The sequence below is a fragment of the Coregonus lavaretus genome (genome assembly GCF_964263955.1).
Source record: "Coregonus lavaretus genome assembly, chromosome: 17".
Lineage (NCBI taxonomy): Eukaryota > Metazoa > Chordata > Actinopteri > Salmoniformes > Salmonidae > Coregonus > Coregonus lavaretus.
In genome coordinates, this window is record NC_140004.1 from 24,641,749 (window position 1) to 24,663,146 (window position 21,398).

At 43.3% G+C, this 21,398-nt stretch overlaps 1 protein-coding gene across 1 annotated transcript; it reads left to right on the forward strand.

The window, feature by feature from the left end:
• Positions 1 to 782: 782 nt before the first annotated feature.
• kntc1 (kinetochore associated 1) lies at positions 783 to 20,671 on the forward strand. Its single transcript, XM_084180275.1, has 62 exons — positions 783 to 846; positions 1,105 to 1,249; positions 1,674 to 1,794; positions 1,934 to 2,049; positions 2,182 to 2,260; positions 2,362 to 2,439; positions 2,542 to 2,576; positions 2,675 to 2,785; positions 3,027 to 3,120; positions 3,281 to 3,333; positions 3,452 to 3,564; positions 3,691 to 3,745; positions 3,921 to 4,019; positions 4,366 to 4,409; positions 4,542 to 4,604; positions 4,705 to 4,780; positions 4,879 to 5,004; positions 5,325 to 5,491; positions 5,631 to 5,742; positions 5,878 to 6,021; positions 6,127 to 6,183; positions 6,309 to 6,380; positions 6,625 to 6,744; positions 6,871 to 7,014; positions 7,157 to 7,252; positions 7,396 to 7,499; positions 8,070 to 8,172; positions 8,253 to 8,387; positions 8,509 to 8,628; positions 8,846 to 8,918; positions 9,112 to 9,179; positions 9,296 to 9,597; positions 9,872 to 10,044; positions 10,241 to 10,341; positions 10,514 to 10,658; positions 10,767 to 10,823; positions 10,913 to 11,076; positions 11,614 to 11,718; positions 11,860 to 11,988; positions 12,099 to 12,215; positions 12,409 to 12,518; positions 12,694 to 12,916; positions 13,022 to 13,111; positions 13,242 to 13,407; positions 13,545 to 13,603; positions 13,789 to 14,005; positions 14,125 to 14,198; positions 14,437 to 14,647; positions 14,879 to 14,991; positions 15,128 to 15,183; positions 15,278 to 15,356; positions 17,722 to 17,846; positions 17,959 to 18,094; positions 18,219 to 18,314; positions 18,466 to 18,522; positions 18,661 to 18,715; positions 18,814 to 18,877; positions 19,046 to 19,175; positions 19,437 to 19,526; positions 19,701 to 19,855; positions 20,018 to 20,117; positions 20,455 to 20,671. The coding sequence occupies exons 2-62, from the start codon at positions 1,124 to 1,126 to the stop codon at positions 20,482 to 20,484; spliced, it is 6,633 nt and encodes a 2,210-aa protein (XP_084036401.1). The 5' UTR covers positions 783 to 846; positions 1,105 to 1,123; the 3' UTR covers positions 20,485 to 20,671.
• The last annotated feature ends 727 nt before the right edge of the window (positions 20,672 to 21,398 follow it).

Sequence of the window (21,398 nt, forward strand, 5' to 3'; positions counted from 1 at the left end):
TGATTCATTTACGAACTCGCAACACCCATTGAATATGACTGGTGTCAGTAACGTCGGGAAAAAACCCGAATCTAAATTGTTGCCAGCAGTGCAGTTACAGTCACCAATGCTTTAGATAACATGAAAACATCCTAACCACCTCTGCTAGGGCAAGTAAAATGGTCAGGGTGAGGTGTACTCTCATTTGTGTCTGGAAGTAGCTAGCAAGCTAGCCAATTTTAGCCAGTTAGCTTGGGTGCTTGATCAACCCTACTTCTCCGCCAGAGCGTCCAGTGTGCTCTCTGAACGCTCCAAGAGCGAAACGCATTGAATTTACGAACGTACAATCTGACAAAGCTCTGAATTTATGAACGCCCAGAGCGCACTATTGCACTCCAGTGTGAATTTACGAATGCACCCCTAATAGACAATCTTTGGTTTACAAGCCAGAACCCAGATAACCAATCACTGATTGCGCACGCCTACTAAAGATAGTTGAAAATGAAAAAGATAGCTATTTGAATTAGCGTCATCTTGGTTTGAGAACGATTTCCATTCCACCAACTCAATCTGGGGGAGCGCAAAGAAATAGACAAACAACACTATATCAGATCACTCTTATTTTATAATAACCTTTGATCATTTTGATTGAATGCTTCAAATTAACCTTATCATTTTAAGTTCAAGTATGCTCCTGTAACTACACAGGAAGTAAGTAGAGTTGCGCTTCTCTCTTTAGGGTCTTTGTTTTAAACCGCCAAATTCTGAACCCGCACAGTGGGGTGTTGTTGTGTCAGTGTGGCGCTCAGTTTGCTATCAAGCCGTGGTCAGGGTACCTGTAATCGGTGAGTTTGGTATCTACAACCGGTGAGTTTGTTACCGCGATATAGTCAAAATTATTTAATAACATGTCTATAGCTGTATGTACTGTGTATGCAGAGAGATTGGTAAACTTTTTTTTTTTTTTTTTACCTAGCTAACGTTAGCTACAGTAGCTAACTGACGTGACAGCAAAGAGTGGTGACGGCTCTAGTACTAGCATACTAGGTCTATGTTAAGTAACGTTAGCTAACTAGCTAGCTTCCTAGTTATAACTGACCTGTTAGTGTCCCGATTTTCATCTAGGTAGGTGGACGGAATAACAATGTGGAACGACGTTGAACTTCTAACCAATGAGGATACCAACACAGGTCGCCTTTGTAATGTTCGAGAGGAGAATAGTGGTTTGTACCAAGTGGATACTTTGGTAAAAATTGCCTCACCTGAAAAGGTAAGACCAAAAGTAGCCGATTAAACTCAGCTCCACGATTTACAATGGAGTTGAGCGGCGACTAACTTAGAGTAGTGTGGTCGGACTGGAGCTCCGACGTCACATAAAGATTACTGTGCGGCCTATTTTTTTGGGTGCTGAAATCAATCGTTTTTGATAAAAACGTAATTTTATGTGACGTCAGAGGTCCAGTCCACCTCCGCCTACACTAGTCGCCACTCAACTCCATCGTAGTTGGAGTTGAGTTTAATCGGCTAGACAAAAAGTTAACGACTCTCTCCAACCAGATTATTGATTACCTATACAGTTATGAACACCTTCTAGCTAGGTACCTTCTATTCGAATACAGTATGCAGTGCCGGTATTGATTAATTTCATGACAGGGTCTTTAGTGCAACTTGTTCACATTATTGTTTTCCTGCAGGTGTTGTCAGATCCTCAGCTTTACTCCTCCAGCAGTGCAAACTGCAGCATTGTTGTTGCTGATTCAACTGTTATCCTGTTTGACTTCAGCTATCAGACTATCTTGCTGCATCTTGACTTTGGTTAGTATCTCTTTTGTGTTCTGTGTGTAATAATAATAATAATAATAATAATATAATAATAATGTGTGTAGATGTTGTCTAATGTAATGATGTCTTGCATTATGGTGAATGATGTTAAATAAAAGCATGTTTATTTCAGACTCTGATGTGGATACTGTGGATGTTTGTCTGGACGGCCAGTTTTTGGTGGTTTGCGAGAGAAACGGAAACCTCCATCTTATCTATGTGCCTCAAAAGAGGACTCTTCTCACCAGAGTAAGAGATTGGGATGATCTCATATCCCCTATGATATTTCAGCGATTAAGTGTGTCAGTGTCATAAGTGTGCCTAAAGTGCTTGCATGCTGAGTCTACTATACTTTTTGTGTGTTTTTTTAAACTCTGCTAGGCTATGCTGGAGAAAGTCCCCTCTGGAAATGAGAAAACATATCGACATCTTATCCTACAGGAGGATAAGAAATCTTTAGGTGAGTAGTTCATAGTTTGTCATGACTTTGGAATAAAATTATACAGTGTTTCTAAATGGTCTGTTGAGGTGATAGGTTAAACCTTATATTGTTGTTGCCAGGGATGTACCACCTGTTCCTCCTTACTCCAGATGGATTTTTTCACATCACAAACCTTGCCCTGGAGAAGATTAAAATAGGTATTTCATTTTAATTAGGCTTTCATATCGTTTTCTTTTACTTGAGAGTTGTTACATTTAACTTTCAATTATTTTAAACCATGTTCTCTCTCATCTCTGTAGCTATTGAGAAAATGGACATTGGGGCATTGAAAGAGGTATTTGGCTTTAACTATGTTGGAGATGGTAAAATAACAATTCAAACGATATGAAGTCAGAATAATCAACCCCAAACCATCACATTGTTTCTCGCCAGCTCCAGTCTCTAATTAAGACAGACTTCTGCTCCACCATGGAGATCCATGGAGGGGGATGCAACACAGCAGTGATGTACAACCTTGGCAATGAAATCCACCTCATGATTGGGGTATGGTTGTGCGCAAGTACCTGCACTGCTTTGTTACGAAATATTTTGATGTAAAAAGCTAAGCTAAATCTTTGAAAGCATAATGAGAGAAAGCTGCTGCCGATAATAGAAAGTTAGACTTTTATTCATCAAGTAGGCTATTCATACAGTATTTATTCACTTTTAACATATCATCTGTATAGCTTCTCGCATAACTGATGTGGTTATGATTTCATTCATTGTTTTTTGTTCTTTTTCACAGGCGGATGGGGAAGCTGTTCTAACCCGCTGGAGATTGGATCATAGTCAGGGCACGATGTCTCTCTTTCAGTCCCTGGACTCCAGCTTAATACCAGGTAGCTTTGATAACATTTAACTGTCTGGCTTTGGTTAAACTACACTTTACTGTTTTGCCTGAATTGCTTATGTATGTCATCAATAGTTAGGTTATAGCATTATTTTTGAATTGTTGTGTATTAATGTCGCAGTCAAATGTATCCCTTATCTGTATTGTAGGGGTGAGAAAGATCCTGGTGGTGGACAATCTCATGTATGTTCTTAGCGCAGAGGTGAGTCCAGCTGAATGAATCTTCATCAATCAGTTTATGATTGTATTCTTTAGCCGTTTGGTCATTAGAACATTTTAAGTTGGACATTAATCTTTCTGTACCTTTCAATTGGTCTTAGAACATTCTGAGTCTTTGGGACCTGCATTTCCTGGTGATGGTGTGCTGCTGGCCTGACCTCTCCATCCATGACTTCCTACTCATCACAGAGTGTGACTCTGCTTCAAAGGCCACGTATGTGTTCACTTCAATACTATACTATTGTAAGACCTATACTATTTAAATTAACATCATGTAATGTTTCATTTTCAAATGCTTGTGCTGTAATGATTTTGAAAACAAAACCTCTCCTCTTCATAGGCAAGAAAGTGCCAGCACAAAAATCATTACATTGACCATGCAAGACAAAAGCCAGGTAACTCCAGTCTGTTTCTATGGTTCCTAGACAGCTACTTGTTCGTAGTAATCCCATCATGTACATACATTAATGCTTCTCTGGTTGAAGTAGTTGTTAGAAACATCTGAGGTCCTCTCTGACTGTGTGTTTGTATATGTTTGTTGACGGCAACGCCCTGTATTGTTAACCTTAGATGAGGAGCCTGCAGGTGCGCTCTCTTCCCTCCATGACTGTCCTTTATTCTCTGGAGGTCTCCTCTACATCCTGCCTGGTCCAGACAAGAATAAGCACGGTAAACCATAAACAGTTATAATCCACCCTGATTGCATCAGATATATTATATCAGGTTCAGAAAGTACACCAAATTCACAATTTTCCTAATTGAAAAGTTTTGATGAGCATTGGAATTGGAATTTCAGTGTACTTCCTGAATTGACTGGAATTGAAATGGAATTGACGTCCCCAACCCTGTCAGATATCACACCATATTACAATACCCAAGTAGCGAAGGATAATGGAACATTAAGTTGTACAGGTATTATTTCACTTTAGATTAGGAAAGGATGCTGAAGCTTTGACATACAGTATTATCCAACCTCAGACATATTGTAAATTGTTTTTATCCTTCTGAATTTCAGGACACTATATATTTACTAGAGGGGATTTACGAGAATTCACAAAAGTAGGTGTTTCTTTGGCTGTTTAATGACACTAGGGTTACCCTGAGTAAATACTTGGGTGGTGGAGTTCCACAAATAACAGTGAATTGACATGTGTAAATGCAAATCATGTGTTTTTTCTCACTGACAACTAGCTCTGAGGAGCCTATATCCTCTGTCGTCATGAGATGCTTCACAGAGGCTTTGCCTGAGAACAGGTACAGTAGTGTCATCACGCACTTGCCTTATTTCCTTGTTCTTGCAGTAGTTACCGTACATGATGTCAATATCAGTAAACACACTGTTTATTGTCCCCAGACTCAGCAGACTTCTCTACAAACACAAATTTGATGAGGCAGAAAAGTTTGCCATAACATTTGAGCTTGATGTTGAGGTTGGTATAATTTTTCTGGGATTGAGAAGTTATTCTAACTAAAATGAATAATAAATGTACCTGACTGACCAGCCACCCTCCCTCCCCTGCCCACCCAGCTTGTCTATAAGGTGAAGCTGGACTTTGTGCTGGAGCAGCTGGCGTCAGCCTCTGTGGGGGGCTATGGGCAGGATGTATGGTCTGATCTGGTGGAGGAGGCCAAGACCAACCTGATGAAGATCATGGTGAGTGTTATCAGGGGTGTATATAACAAAGCAGGATAAGTCAACCAGCTAACTTTACTTTAATATTCTAGAATAAAAACATTGAATCCATAAACAAAGAGACTTGAAAATGGGGATGGTATAATTCTCAAACTCTGACTGGTGTGGAGAGAAGGGTATAAGTTTGAACCACAAGCTGGCAAACCTACAGTAGATAGGGCCACAGTGTAATGAGGTGCTCTTAAACAAGCCATCTATACATTTTCAAATGTAACATTTCCCTAAAAGGTTGAGATTAAATAAGTACACTGTGCTCATTGACGAGTGTGTTTGTGTGTCAGGATGAGCAGTATGTGGTGGAGTACTGCCTCAAGGCTCCGTGGCCAACTTTTGACACTGCAGAGAAGATGCTGAACCATGCCGCCTCCTGCTGCCCCTCCTCCCAGATCCAGGAGGCTCTGGCCAGACTCGCCACCTTCTGCTGTCTCCACAACCTGGACAAGTTCAAGTACGTTCAATTTGACTGTAATTCTATTCCTTGCTTGCTAAAGGTTATTGAGGATGTAGAGTATATGTATTATAACTGTGTAAATTAGTGCCATGCCCGTACTTATGTTTAATTCCCTCTCCTGGTTGTTTCTCTCCAGTGGGATCGCCTGGATTGAGTTTCTGAACAGTACAGACTACGTTGGGGACATGCTGTCCCACTTGAGAGAGGGAGACCTGAAGGGGGCCCAGCACCTTTGGCTTAGACACGAGGTAACACAAATTATCACACAATCAACTGTTGCACCATAAGACATCTAATGGAGTTTCATATTTTGCACTTGTAATATGTGGCTTTGACTGGAGGATGATTTATCTTTGTCTGCTGTTTCTGTGATTGTCCTGTAGGGAGAGATTGCAGTGCAGTTTGATGAGAGAGGTCTTGGTGCTCTGCTCAGCTCCATTCCAGAGGACCTTCCATCCCAGGACCTCTGTCTCTGGCTTAGGAGTGTCATTGTTCCCTTTGTGAGGAGAGTGCTACCTAGAGGACAGGTACAGTGGTCAGGGTGGAAAACTGATCATGATGACAAATATGTTTTGAACAGTTTGTATTTCCAGTTTCTTTGTTGACAAGGCCTTTGAATAATGTGTTCCTAGAAAATCCTTGCAAGGTGGTTGGAGCAGAGGGCCAGGATTCTGGAGTTAACGGAAAAGGTCAAGCGAACACCTCTTTACATTGCTAGACGGGAATAACTCTGAGTGCTCTAGTCAATAACATGACTGATTAGGTGATCACACACCACACTTAAACATTTATTCTACCCCTTATGTTCCTGTAGGGAGACTGGCCCCAGAATGGGCTGAACTTGGCAGAACTTGGGTTGCCCTTGTTATGGATGTGGATACCTTCTGTAAGCTGAATATTTTTTTTGTTTGTATTTTTTTGTATTTATTTATTTCTTCTCCCCAGCTTCATTTTACCAGCTCTTTCCTTTTGGTTCCTTTAACTGTCACCCCCCCCCCCCCCCCCCCACTTCCTATTCCCTCTCTGCACTCTCAATTCATGCTCACTTTCATACACTGGATGTCAAGATTTATATGCTTAGTCATGGATTAGCAGGAAGTAACCTATCCTCTTGTGATTGGTGGTCTCAGGAGGATGACTATGGTTCAGAGGAGGTAGAGCACCTCAAGTCCCTGGTCTCTACCCTCCGCCAGCTGCTGGACCTCTACAACAAGTACAACTGCAAGCTCTCCTTGTCAGTCTTTGAGAAGGTCTGTGTGTGAAAGCCATCTGGGGATTGTCTGGTTTGGATTCTCATCCTGTTGTTTTAAATCTTGTTGAAATTCTGTATGTTATTGTACATGGTATCTCTCTATCTGCCCTGCTGGGATGTTTAGGCAAGTATCCGCAGCGTAGCGTTCCTCATGCTGGATAAAGTGCCTGCCCCAGAACTGATCCCTGCCACGGTGGAGAGCAGCGTCAGGCCCTACAGCCTGGAGCACCAGCTGCCCCTGGATGAGCTGCTGCTACAGTACATCAAGGTGTTTACCTATCCACCAGGAGACACACTTTACTATGCATTCCACTTGGCTGCTCATATTATAAATTGTTGACTGTCAGACATCATCTGATTTGAGTCATTGCGTGTGATTTAGACACATTTTTCTCTCTATACCACTGTAGGATCTGCTGGAGCGCTGCAGCTCCCAGACCACTACGTTGTTCACAGAGTGGGAGGCCAAAGCCGTGGCTGTGCTAGGCTGCATCACGGACACTGATGTGAGTTTAAACACTCTAATAAACCACTTCCTGCCCTTCAAGGCTTGGCCACCAAATTAGATTGTAGATTTATGTACACGTTTTGATTGACATACTGCGCACTTAGTATTCAGCTGTTTTCAACTGTGCTGTGCCGTGTACAGCTGGTGGTAGACGCTGTGCTGGAGATCATGCAGAAGGCTGTGGTGCCCTGGACTGAGGTAGTGGAGAGGCTGGTCCAACAGCACCTGGAGATGGAGGGACCCAAGTAAGACTTACTGATCTGATCCTCCTCTGGTAACAGAGAGCCCTGCCACTTGTCACAGTTGTAGGCTTGTAGGGCCTCCCGAGTGACGCAGCGGTCTAAGGCATCGCAGTGCTGAGGCGTCAGGCTGTGTCACTGCCAGCCGTGACCGGGAGACCCGTGAGTCGGCGCACAATTGGCCCAGCGTCGTCCGGGTTAGGGGAGGGTTTGGCTGGCTGGGATTTCCTTGTCTCATCGTGCTCTAGCGACTCCTTGTGGCGGGCCGGCCGCCTGCAAGCTGACTTCGGTCGTCAGTTGGACGATGTTTCCTCCGACACATTAGTGCGGCTGGCTTCCGGGTTAAGTGAGCAGTGTGTCAAGAAGCAGTGCGGCTTGGCAGGGTCGTGTTTCGGAGGATGCATGGCTTTCGACCTTTGCCTCTCCCGAGTCCGTAGGGGAGTTGCAGCAACGAGAGAAGACTGTTACTACCAATTGGATACCACGAAATTGGGGAGAAAAAGGGGTTCAACATAAAATACAAATAACAGTTGTAGGCTTGGGTTTTGATCTTCCACATCCTATCCAATCCCACAGGCAGGAGCTTCTGAAGGAAAGCTACCGTCTGATGGAGATGAGGAAGCTGCTCAGAGGCTACGGGATCCGCAACTTCAACCTCTCCAACAACACTCAAATCATGGTAGGACTTTCAGGGTGCTTACAGTATGTAGATGTGTGTATTTATGTCATTTCTGATCCATGTTGATTCTCCCCCTGTAGACACTGGTGAGGTACATCCTCAAGCAGGACCTCCCCACCTCCCTGGAGGACTCTCTGAAGCTGGCTGGGGCCTACAAACTCCCCACCTCCCAGATACACATCTTGTACCTCATCCAGCTGATTAGCCAGAGCAAGGTACAGTATGTGAGCCCAGCCTACAGCTCCTCCCATGGTGGCTGTTGCTTTCTGATGGGGAATCTCTTTTGTTCTGTGTGTTGCATGTGTGTAATGTCTGTGTGTTGGTTCCTATTTGCAGAGTGAGCCATGTGTGACCCTCCTGAAAAAGCTTGCCCCTGCGGAGGCAGAGTGTGTGATCGAGAGGCTGGCTAACTGGGCACGACTGGAGTTGCAGGACAAAGACCATGTGTCTGAGGAGGTGAGGCTCTTTCAGGGGCAGTAGGGGTGTATTTGCATTTAGCAGATTTAAGACTATTCAAGTTCCATCATGGTGCATTGACATCTGCGTTTAATAGGTTTGATATAATTTTGAAATACAGTGTTTAGTAGTGATGTTCTGTACATGCCTTTTCTCCATTTTAGTATACTCTTCATGCAGATTCACTTGCATTCTTATTGTGGCCAATTTCTAATAGCACAAGAAGCACCAGATGGTCATAGCACAAGTGATGGTGGAGGCACTGAAGTTCTTACAGAGGATCCAGAAAGGTAGTGGCAGCTTTTAAACTATATCAATACAGTACTTGAAAAGACTGATTGCTAAACCTCCCAATATTGAAGATTCACAGTGTCTGAGGTCTTGATAAACTATGAATGTACCAGAGAGTTTGTATGGATGTGCTAAGAAACCTTTATGCATGGAGTTGACAGCTTGTGAACATGCTAATTTTCTCCCGTTTAGGGGATGCCTTTAAAAGTGTGGATTGCGAGAACAATTTGATGATGTTTAAGGCGATTGCTCACCTACAGGTAAGGTTCAATCATGGAATGATTTTGCAATATGTGAGATGAAGGCCTCACCTGACTCACTTTGTCTGGTCTTTGACCTCCTCTGCTGAAAGCCTCCTAATATACTCCATTTCCAGGAGGACTTTGACATCTTCCTCACCCCCAACAACTATGAGGACCCCAAGGTGCGAAAGCAGTTCCAGGAGCATCACATCACAGCCTATGAGAACACCCGTGCTCGAGGTCCCTCCAAGAGCAAGGTCACAGCCACCCCAATGGTGGCCAACGACCCTGACGGCAAGACCAAGACCATCTCCACCGAGGCCGGCCTCCGCCGCTTGGCACGGCAGCTCCAGCGCACGGAGCAGGAGCTGTGGGCTGACTTGGCCCTGCGTGCCCTGGGGGTCGGCAAGGTCGACAAGGCCCTCAAGATCCTCAGGTCAGGGGGGCGGGGAACCAAGTTTGGGGGAGGGGGGGGTAATTAATTTGGGATGAGGTAAAGAAAAGCTTTGATGTGTTCCGAGAATGACAGGGCCCCTCTTTTTTTTTTTATTATTATAATTTTTTTTTATGAAGGTTTGTCATAATCTGAATATCTCATCCACAACATTTAAGTGTTTGATGGTAGTGTGGGCTTTTGCACTAAATTAACCTTGGGTACCTCCTTGAATTTGTCTCTCACTCCCCTCAACCCCCTGACCCTGTTCCTACAGTGAGCTGTATGAGCACCATGGTACCACCAGCACAGGGAAGGTGCTTTTCAGCGCTGCCCAGAAGCTGTGCCAGATGCTTGAGGCAGACGTGCCCATGATCCTCCCTGAGGGCGTGGACCTCCCAGCAGTCATCCACAAGCTGGCCTGCCAGGCCATCACTGTCTGCCACTCAGGTACTGTACAGAACGAACGCCCTGAGCCTGGAGGCTAACTCGTGGCTTTATGGGATCTCCCACATTTTCATTTTAGAAGGAGCCTATCCTCCAATTAATTGTGTAAGTAGTTCACATAATGTGATACTGTATGACTTCAGCACCCTGGTAAGTGATACCTCTGACTTGAGTTTGGGCTCCCTATTGTTTCTCTCAGACCTGCTCCTAGACTGTGTGGAGCTGTGTAAGAGCACACGGGCTGCTATGGATGTCTACCACCAGTGTCAGCTGTCAGACAACTATGGCTTCATAGCAAAGGTGAGTGCCAGTACTACACTTCACTTTGCCCCATCAAAGACTACCAGATTCTTACCAGAGACCTCAATGACAATCCTCTAATCAATAGATTATAATATTAGACATTCACTTAGAAAGAGAGTCTTTGTTCGTGTTGGGTCATCAGGCTTTAATGTCACTGCCATGTGTTCAGGATTTGTCCCTGGCGGCTGAAAAGGACCCGTACTCCCAGTGGAGCTTCCAGGATGTCTTTAATGAGGACTGCATCATCCTGGACCCTGTGTCTGTCCTGCCGGTCCAGTATGAGATCACCAACTGTCTGCTGCCTTTCTCCTCAGGTATCTTTTTTAACAATGTATCACGTGTGATGTTATACACCTTTTATAATGTCCAACCACTAAGGTATCTATATTAATTGCATTAACTCATGTTAATTCATGTTGCAGATAGAAAGCTTTACCCACTGGACTGCTCCTGTCTTTCTCACTGCTCTTTCGAACAAGGTAGCTACTGCAGTTTCCTCCAATGAATAGACTGATATAAATGCCGTTTTTATGCAGCCTTACCCTCATGTCTCCTTGTCCACGTACAGATGCCAACTTCCTGAACCCCCTACTGGTGCCCCTGGCCTCCATGCATCAGATGCTGCAGGAGTGTAGTCAATTGGAGCTGGCCCTAAGACTGCTGGTCAACTCCTTTGGCAGCTGTCTGCAGCACGTCACCTCCAACATCATGGACGTCAAGCTTGGCATTCAGGTATGATGGCTACAGTACAGCACCAACGTCAAGATGATGATGTTTTAAATGTTTTATTGTAGAGCAGAGGTATAAATGCATACAAATGTACATTTGAATGAGACATTTTGTTGTTGCATAAATGACAACAAGAACATACAAAAAATTACACCAGAAGTATAACAGCAGGATATCAGTGCAAGAGTTTTAGCACATTTAAACAATGGATATATCAAAAACAGTAAAGTAAAAAGCAGACTCAAGACAAAGCAGAAACCCCCCAGTGTGGTACCCCTGTTAGCCTCCCCACCCTGTGTTTTCCAGGTGGTTTGTACAGATAGTTTCATGTGTTTGTGAAGCAGACTTAGGAAAGTGACATTGTCAGAGGTGTACTGTAGTGTCTCACCTGGAACTATAAGCAAGCAATCCCTTGATCAGTCTTTGCATTTCTGTTGCTACATATCTCTGTCTAGGTTTACACTGTGTCTGTACTCTGGACCACTACTCTACATTGTATTGTGATGGGAAGTATTTACATTTTACATGTTCCCTTTTCAGCTCTACGGCCCGCAGGCCCTACAAAAATATAAGGCTTGCTTGAGTGATTTGAGAACAACTACTCTGTCCTCTATCAATGCTGTTGCAGTTGCCCTCCTGCACAAGGTGATGTGAGACTACTGTCCTGGATGTCAGACTTTCTTCACTTCAGTAAATTACATTGTATTCTGGCCATGCTGTCTGTGTAATTTACAATATACCTAAAATGATAACTATAACAACTGGTGTTTTTGCTCTGTGCTAAAGGTGTTTAACTGGAGAGTGGTGGATTGTGACCTGGCTATTGGACTCTGCACTCTCCTGTCCAAAACCGAGGTGTTGAAGATACTGTGGAAGGTGATCGACAACACCTGGCAAAACTATGATAAGATCTTGGTAGGATCATTACACTTATTTACTGTCATGAAATGTTCCATCTTGAATTGTTTGTCATCATTTTGATTCATGTTGTATGTGACAAAGTCAGTATATCTCCATGATTTCAGGCTGTGGCTATGGTGGGGGCCCATCTCTGTAGCTTGTACTGCGAGCAGGAGGAGCGGAAGAAGTTTCTCTCTGTCATCACCGACGCCGAGTGGGGAATCGAGCTGGGCAAATTAGGGGTCTGTTGAAGCTCTTCAGTGTCGTTTTTCCCTATTTATTTGAAATTAGCAGTCTTTCAGATATTGCTGGTTTTCTGAAGAAATCTTGATTTTAAACTTTGCATTAATACCTGCTAATTAGTTGCATTTTTAACAATTTACCCTCCCCGCTTTGCAAGAGGACTCGGTTTAAAAGCCATGTCTCTCTCCCCAGATATCCATCCAGCCTGTGTTTCGTCAGTGTCCAGAGATGAAGAGTAACCTCATCCCTACCCTGGTGAAGAACAAGAACACCACCCCTGAGATTATCCTCCAGTACTGCAGGTGAGCTGTTATAGAAAGTCACATGCAACTTCAATCTTTAGTTTTTGGGTCTGATACTACTGCATGCTTTGCTTACTAGTAAATAGTAGACCAAGTAGTTGCCTATTGCTGTCTTGTGACGTTACGCTGTAATTAATGTGTGTATGTATGTCCTGTGTGTTCCTCCTACCTGCAGCACCTTTGGTCTGAACAGAGACGGAGTGATAAACCAGTACATCACCACCCTGCTGCTGCAGGAAGAGGAGGAGGAGGAGGGGGTGGCAGGAGACCCTGGGGCAGGCCAGGGGGAGGAGCAGCCGCTGGGGCACGCAGACGCCCTGGAGAGAGCCCTGCAGATCATCCCTATGCTGCACAGCACCAGAAACCTCACCATCAGCCTCAGTGCTGCCATACTCAAGGTCTGAGCACAAGCAAATCTCAGCCTACGTTTAGGGGTTGGTGGTATGTTGTAATGATGTGTAGAGAAAATAGTGTTTAACTCTTGCGTTCCCTTTCCTCCTCAGCTTAGCCCATATAACTATGAGAGGATTGAGGGGGTGCTCAGGATCATACAGACAGCTGATGAGCAGATCACCAGCCTCCCAATCAGTCAGGTGTGGCGTCTTGATGTCTCATTTATCTTTGTGCTACATACCTCTGCTAAATAAGTGTAATCCTCAATGTCAGATTTTCTTTGGCATTTCGATCAAGTCTCGTCCACGATCAAGTCCCTCTCATCTCCAGGCAATAGGTCTGCTCCAGCACCTGAAGTCCTACAAGCGCATATCTCCCCCCACAGACCTGGAGAGCAGCCACCTTCTGGAGAATGGCCTGGAACCCTCGGCCCTGGCCAACACCAGACTGCCCTTCCACCTGCTCATGCAGACCACCAACTACTGGAAGATCATCTGTGAGTACCATGCTCAGTATAAGCTTACAATGTTCATGTGGTCAGTAAGTCTTCATAAATAAATCATTGAGTAGACCCTTAAGAATTTGCGTACTCTAGCTCCTATAGGGATTGAGGGATTCTCTTTCTGTGTTTAGCTCCAGAGCTCAGTGAGGAGACCTTTCCCACTCTGCTTCTGATAAGCAAGCTGATGAAGGTACAGTACTCTGCTCCACTGGTGGCTGTGGTTTATACTGTATATTACTGTTATGTTTGTTTTTAGATATGAGTGGTAGGCCTACCAGAATTTGAACTACAGTATTAATGGTGTATTAGTTGTTTCTTTTGATTTTAATTTGGTCACCTGTGAATTTGACCCTACTTCTTCCTGCCTTCTGTCAGGTGAACCTTGACAAGCTGTACATGTCAGCGGTGAACCACGTGTTTGAGAGGAGTATGAAGCCCTTACTCCTGAAGCAACATAAGAGGGGGCAAAAACACACCTCCAGCAAGGAGACCTTCAAGGTGGCTAAGACCATCATGGGGTACATCCACTGCATCCAGAACCCAGAGTGGGCCGCTGCCACAGCCCATAAAATCGCTCAGGAGCTGCCTCCAGGTCAGACTGTTAGCCAATCAGGCACTGCCATGCCACTGTTCATGGAGGAGACGGCCTCTGCATCAATGTTCATCCTATTAACTTTTTTGCATGTGTTTTTTTTCCCTTCTCTTCGTTAGGCACTGAGAAGACCCAGTCACTAAAGTTCTGCCTAGCTCTTGGTGATGCATGGTTGAAGGACCCAAAACTTGAGGTTAGACCACATATGTTTTGTTTTTATATTGTGTTGATGCTCTGAGGTCCTCAATGTTTATCCATAATCCATCCATGTTTAACTATTATAGATGTAGTTATGTCTGTTATGTCTGCGTCAGCTGCTTGAATTCAGGATATCCAGTCTTGTTTTCCCTTTCATGTATTTTTTATTCTTCTATCCAGTCCATTCTTGTACAATAAGAATTGTCTCTCCCCTCCTCTTGTCCCCTGAGCAGGAGGCAGCTAGGACCAGGGTGGAAACCTTCCTGTCCAAGCTGAAGCTGCAGTTCCAGCGCTCGGCCACGGAGAACGCCCTGATGTCCAGCCAGCTGAACAGCCCAGAGCACCTGAAGCTGACAGGACAGCCCACCCGCCTCATCGTCACTCTGTACGAACACAGCAGTGTGGAGCAACGCTTCAGGGGCTCCGCTGGCCAAACCCACCCTGGTGAGCCCTCCACCATGACCAGGCCAACCACATGCAGGCCCACTCTTATTGCCATATGGCTCCATGTACACTTCTGAACGGCTAAGTGGAGCTACAGTATCACTGTATTGATGACATGTACCATAGTGCTTTTAGAACACTGAGGTGATGGGGGGGCTAAGGAGCAAAATGGAACCAGACTATTATTTTGTATATAATTCTTTATGGTTTATTCTTCATTTGTATGACTAGACATTCACGCTGTATGCAAAGAAATAGCAGCCATCAATAGTGTGGATTTTCTAAATATCCGAAGCGTGCTGCTGGAGAAATGGATCTGCAAAACCGGCCCGGCTGCAGCCAAGGTAAGTCCAACCCTACACTGTCTCTATGATCTGCCACAGAGACTGGATGGGCTCATCACTAGGGGGAAAATAGTCCATTTTGCAAGACATTTTGGAGTATGTGATACAGCCTAACCAAAGGCTCTTTATTTTGAAGGATATCAACAACCAGGATTGTGTCAATGACATTCAGGAGGATTCAGATCTTATGAGGTAGCTCCCTGCATTCATCACTTGACTATCATAGCCTTACATTTCACTATATCTCTCTTGTTAATGGTTTCTCCCATGTCTCTCTCTCTCTCAGGGTGGTGTACCTACTGCAGATCTATTCTATGGATGTGGGAGTCTGTCTGCTGAGCCCTATCCTTTCAGCAGAAACATGGGTGAGTTGGTAGATGGGATGGGTCAGAATTGGACGATAAGCCTTGTTCCTATAATAATCATTATATGTTCCACATTTTAGTTTGGAATCGAGGGCTGGTGGGAAACAGTAGGTACCCAGTGTCTTAACACGCTATGACACGGTCATAACCATGTCATATGTCATAACAGCAGACATCATTTGTCATAATATGGTCATAGCACTGTCATGACCCATATATTTACACCTGTTGTGACATATATTGCGTTATTCAAATTGATTCAAATTAGTTTTTTCCCTGTCAAGAAGTTTACTTTCGTTTTTAAAGTTTGTTTCTTGAATTCTTTAGTAATGTTTTTTTCATCATACTTTAAATAGCTTGTAGAAAATACACTTTATGACACTTTCATGAAGCATTATAACCATCCTGTGTCACTTTACTTGGACTAGGAAAATACACTTTATGACACTGTCAAGAAGCATTATGACCATCATAATCATATAAGCCAGATAGGCCTATCACGTACACTACCATTCAAAAGTTTGGGGTCACTTAGAAATGTCCTTGTTTTCCATGAAAACATACATTAAATGAGTTTGAATAGGAAATATAGCAAAATGCATAGGACATGTAGTCATTGACAAGGTTAGAAATAATGATTTTTAATTGAAATAATAATTGTGTCCTTCAAACTTTGCTTTTGTCAAAGAATCCTCCATTTGCAGCAATTACAGCCTTGCAGACCTTTGGCGTTCTAGTTGTCAATTTGTTGAGGTAATCTGAAGAGATTTCACCCCATGCTTCCTGCAGCACCTCCCACAAGTTGGATTGGCTTGATGGGCACTTCTTACGTACCATATGGTCAAGCTGCTCCCACAACAGCTCAATAGTGTTGAGATCCGGTGACTGTGCTGGCCACTCCATTATAGACAGAATACCAGCTGACTGCTTCTTCCCTAAATAGTTATTGCATAGTTTGGAGCTGTGCTTTGGGTCATTGTCCTGTTGTAGGAGGAAATTGGCTCCAAACAAGCGCCGTCCACAGGGTATGGCATGGCGTTGCAAAATGGAGTGATAGCCTTCCTTCTTCAAGATCCCTTTTACCCTGTACAAATCTCCCACTTTACCACCACCAAAGCACCCCCAGACCATCACATTGCCTCCACCATTCTTGACAGATGGCATCAAGCACTCCTCCAGCATCTTTTCATTTGGTCTGCGTCTCACAACTGTTCTTCTTTGTGATCCGAACACCTCAAACTTCGATTTATCTGTCTATAACACTTTTTTCCAATCTTCCTCTGTCCAGTGTCTGTGTTCTTTTGCCCATCTTAATCTTTTATTTTTATTGACCAGTCTGAGATATGTCTTTTTCTTTGCAACTCTGCCTAGAAGGTCAGCATCCCGGAGTCGCCTCTTCACTGTTGACGTTGAGACTGGTGTTTTGCGGGTACAATTTAATGAAGCTGCCAGTTGAGGACCTGTGAGGCGTCTGTTTCTCAAACTAGACACTTCATGTATTTGTCCTCTTGCTCAGTTGTGCACCGGGGCCTCCCACTCCTCTTTCTATTCTGGCTAGAGCCAGTTTACGCTGTTCTGTGAAGGGAGTAGTACACAACATTGTACGAGATCTTCAGTTTCTTGGCAATTTCTCGCATGGAATAGCCTTCATTTCTCAGAACAAGAATAGACTGACGAGTTTCTGAAGAAAGTTATTTATTTCTGGCCATTTTGAGCCTGTAATCGAACCCACAATTGCTGATGCTCCAGATACTCAACTAGTCTCAAGAAGGCCAGTTGTATTGCTTCTTTAAATCAGCACAACAGTTTTCAGCTGTGCTAACATAATTGCAAAAGGGTTTTCTAATGATCAATTAGCCTTTTTAAAATGATAAACTTGGATTAGCAAACACAACGTGACATTGGAACACAAGACTGATGGTTGCTGATAATGGGCCTCTGTACGCCTATGTAGATATTCCATATAAAATCAGCCGTTTCCAGCTACAATAGCCATTTACGACATGAACAATGTCTTCACTATATTTCTGATCAATTTGATGTTATTTTAATGGACATAAAAATTGCCTTTCTTTCGATTCCATATGTGTTATTTCATAGTTTTGATGTCTTCACTATTATTCTACAATGTAGAAAATAGTAAAAAATATACAAAAACCCTTGAATGAGTAGGTGTTCTAAAACTTTTGACTGGTACTGTATGTCTCAAAAGGTCTAAATATAGGTGTCATGACAGTGTTATGACATATTATGACTTGGTTATGACAGTATCATAACGTGTTATGATGCTGGTTGTCAAGTAAAGTGTTACCCAGAATTGTGTATGTCAAAGTGTTGAATTCCCATTGTTGATATTTCTTCCTAGCCCCTCAGCAGTTCCGGCCCACGTCTTACTTTCTGCCACCGGAGTCGGGCCCTGCTTTGTCTCATCCACATTGCTGACCCCACCACCCTGGAAACCCAGCTACACATCCCCAAGACACAAGTCCAGTAAGCGCTCCTCACTCAGATAAAGGCCAGGAAATCAGTAGCTATGACTTCAGTTTCAGTTTCTGTACCTGACTGCTGATGGTCTGTTGCTGTGCTGTTTTTCCTCCTACAGGTATTACCTGAAGTGCTACATCTACCTGTCTCAGCTGGAGGACTTAAACATCCCTTACACAGTGGAATCATTCCTCAACAGTCCCAAAGAGGGCATGGTCAAGGGGCTGTGGAAGAATCACAGTCATGAGCCACAGGTAGGCCTACTCTATCTATGTAATGTATGCTTTAGGTGATTTCAGTTGATTTTATTCAATGTGATGCAACCAAGACAGGGTAATCAGGTTTGTATTGAGCTGAAGTCGCCCCCTGTCTCTGCAGGCTGTGCGTCTGGTGGCAGACCTTAGCCTGGAGTACCAGGTGTTTGACCCTCAGCTGTGGAATGGGTTACTGCAGAAACTACTGGGCTTCAACATGGTGAGAAGAGGCAGTCTACACACAGTTTCAAGAACAATACTACTGCTAGAAATAATAGATTCTACAGCCTGTCATGTCAATCAAGTTATATGGCATTAAGACAGGATATGTTGTTGTGGCACTAAATGTGGTTTTCCCATCTGCTCTTCAGATAAGCTACTTGCAAAAGGTATTGGAGGCACTGGGAGCTGTCCCCTCTCTCTGGCAGGTAATTACAACCAGGTTCAGCGTGTGTCTCAAGGAGCCGATGATGTACATTTTTTAGGGAGATAACATTCACATCCACCACCTATGCTTTTGGCTTGGACAGTTCTTGATAAAGCTGTGTTCTTTCTTTTCCATCCAGGTCTCCAGTTTTTCCAGGACCTGGAGGAGTATGATCCTGGCCCCATTCGTATCAGGTAAATTACTCTATTAGACCCCAACTCAAAAATATGAGGGTGAGGTGGAGAAAACCACTGTCTTTGTGATTTTGCTGACTATGTTCTCTGTCACACAGCGTCTCTTCCTCTGAGTCCCCAACAGCAGGCAACACTCTACAGGACCTTTGTTCTCCTCCTTAAGTACGTTCTGTTGCTTTATAGAATAGGTTGATAACCAACTGTCACATAGGGGTCAAGAAGGGTGTCATGGCATTACCATGGTAACATCACTACATAATAATTCCACAAATCTTTGACAATGTGTTGATTTATCCTGCTCATCCCGCCATCTTCCCTGGTCTCTGGCAGGTGCCCGTTCCTGTTGAATCTGGACCTGATAGGCATCGCCAATCGCTTTGCCCAGTTCAGTCTGCCTGGCTTTGCCCTTGGTGCCCTCCTGCTCATCCCCTGTGCCAAGAGGAAGGGGCAGCAGATTCAGGTGAGGCAGCTGGGTCTGGGGCTTCCATAAGGATAGTGGTGGTAGGGGCCCACTACCAGCCCCCTAACACATCTGCCCTTTACCAAATTGTTATCTGCATCTTTAGATGGAATTACATTCAATTGTTGTGGTTTAACAATAGCCACAAACTGTCCAAGAATCTGAGTAAAACTATTAAAGGTATTGGTAGTGTCTATGCTTGAGTCTCTTCCCCCTGTTTGATGTGCTTACTGTGTAGTGTATATGAATGCTCCCTCCCAGGGTCTCCTGTCAGCCTGTAACCCCATCACCATCCTGGAGCAGGTGGATGAGCATATGAACACTGGGGAGTTGGCAGGGGTTCCCTCACAGGTGAGCTGCTATCACTTTTTCGTATTGCCTTCATTGGTCAACCACTGTTGGCTCTACTGTATGTGTGATTCCATCTGTTTTCTGTAATCTTTTACACATCTGATTATTTTGTGTTTTGAGAAAAGTTGTATGGAACTCAATGTGTGTAATTAACTGATTTCTTCTCCACCCCAGATAAGGGACACAGTCTTGACATTCATTTGCCAAAACGGGCAGTACCAGAAGCTGTGGAAGACCAAGCACTTCAATCTTCTCAAGCAACACATTGTGTCAAGTGGTGACTCCAACCAGGTGACGGACCTGGTAGATTATTTGATCTCCCACAGCTGGTAAGTCCTCAAAGCAGTAATTTTACGAGCATTATTTGATGTATAATAGTATTGAATGAAAGTGTTAACCTCACACTCCAGGCAGGTATGAGTAGAGAAATGTTTGTTTCTATTATACGTAATTACTTGAATCCTTACCCTTTGTTGACCTCTGGTGTTCAGTGAGGAGGATGCCAACTCCCTGGCCCATGAGTATCTGAGACGCAGGGAGCGTAAAGGGAAACTAATACCAGACAGGTCCCCTGCATCAAGCGCCCTGAAGGTAACTATAGTCAGCAATCCTTTATAACATAAATTGATATTAGCATGGCATTCTTTTGTTTTAAAACATACTTGTTTATATATGTTACTAATGTGAAATGAGATATATATATATATATATATATATATATATATATATATATATATATATATATATATATATATATATATATATATATATATATATGCCATTTAGCAGACACTTTTATACAAAGCGACTTAGCCATGCATGCATAATTTTTTTTTGTATGGATGGCCCCAGTGGGTATCAAACCCAACTGAGCCACACAGGAGCACAAATATGTAATATCACTTTTTTTGGTGGGCTTGTGTTGCAGAAGTTTCTCAGCATCGATATAGACAGATAAATAAATGGTGTGGATATGAACAGGATGAAGAACACATATGGGACATGCAATATATTCACAGTATGTTTATTCTACTTTGTCTGTCTTTGGGCTACAAATGCAATGTTTGCACTTACTGTCTCCTTACTCAATTTTTTCACATGTAATATTCACTGTCTAGCTATTTTATAAATAACTCTGTGTACTAAACATTGTTTCTTGTGAAATGATTCATTTTCCAAGACGAGGAAGATTTTGTAATGGAATGATTAATGATAATGACATATTTTTTTTACAACATACACTATTAGCAAGCAATATAAAAAGTTTGCAACAGTTATTTTAGTTAAAGCATCAATTAACATTTTAGTCATTTAGCAGACGTTCTTATCCAGAGAGACTTGCTTTTTAACTTCAAATTCATGTTCTGCACCATACCAGTCTGTCTTGCCTACATGTGTGAAAACAGTGATTTTCTACATTCTGTAGTCAAAAATATATGAAAGAAACATTTGTTAGAAAGAATGATCAATTTTATTTGGATATACCATATACAGTGCATTCGGAAAGTACGGTAGAGGATCTGCAGATGGTCATACTATCTGTTCATAAGCAAATGCTTGCTGAGGTCAGGGTTAGATTTAGAATAAGGGTAAGGGTTAACCTCATCAGGCCAGAGGACCCCAGCAAAAACATTCACTACTTTAATTTATCTGCATGTCCAGCCCTTATATTTAGCCTGAGAAGGAAGTGTTTTACCATTTCCTTTTCAGGACAACCAGGGTACAAGTGGAACACAAATCAATTTGACATACAGTGAGGGGAAAAAATTATTTGATCCCCTGCTGATTTTGTATGTTTGCCCACTGACAAAGACATGATCAGTCTATAATTTTAATGGTAGGTTTATTTGAACAGTGAGAGATAGACTAACA

Excerpts from the sequence above, each read along its gene's own strand:
- kntc1 (XM_084180275.1), top strand. The coding sequence starts at position 1,124 with ATGTGGAACGACGTTGAACTTCTAACCAATGAGGATACCAACACAGGT. Across the intron at positions 3,121-3,280 it reads GGACTCCAGCTTAATACCAG|GGGTGAGAAAGATCCTGGTG; the intron begins GTAGCTTTGATA and ends TCTGTATTGTAG. Across the intron at positions 14,199-14,436 it reads TGAAGGACCCAAAACTTGAG|GAGGCAGCTAGGACCAGGGT; the intron begins GTTAGACCACAT and ends TCCCCTGAGCAG.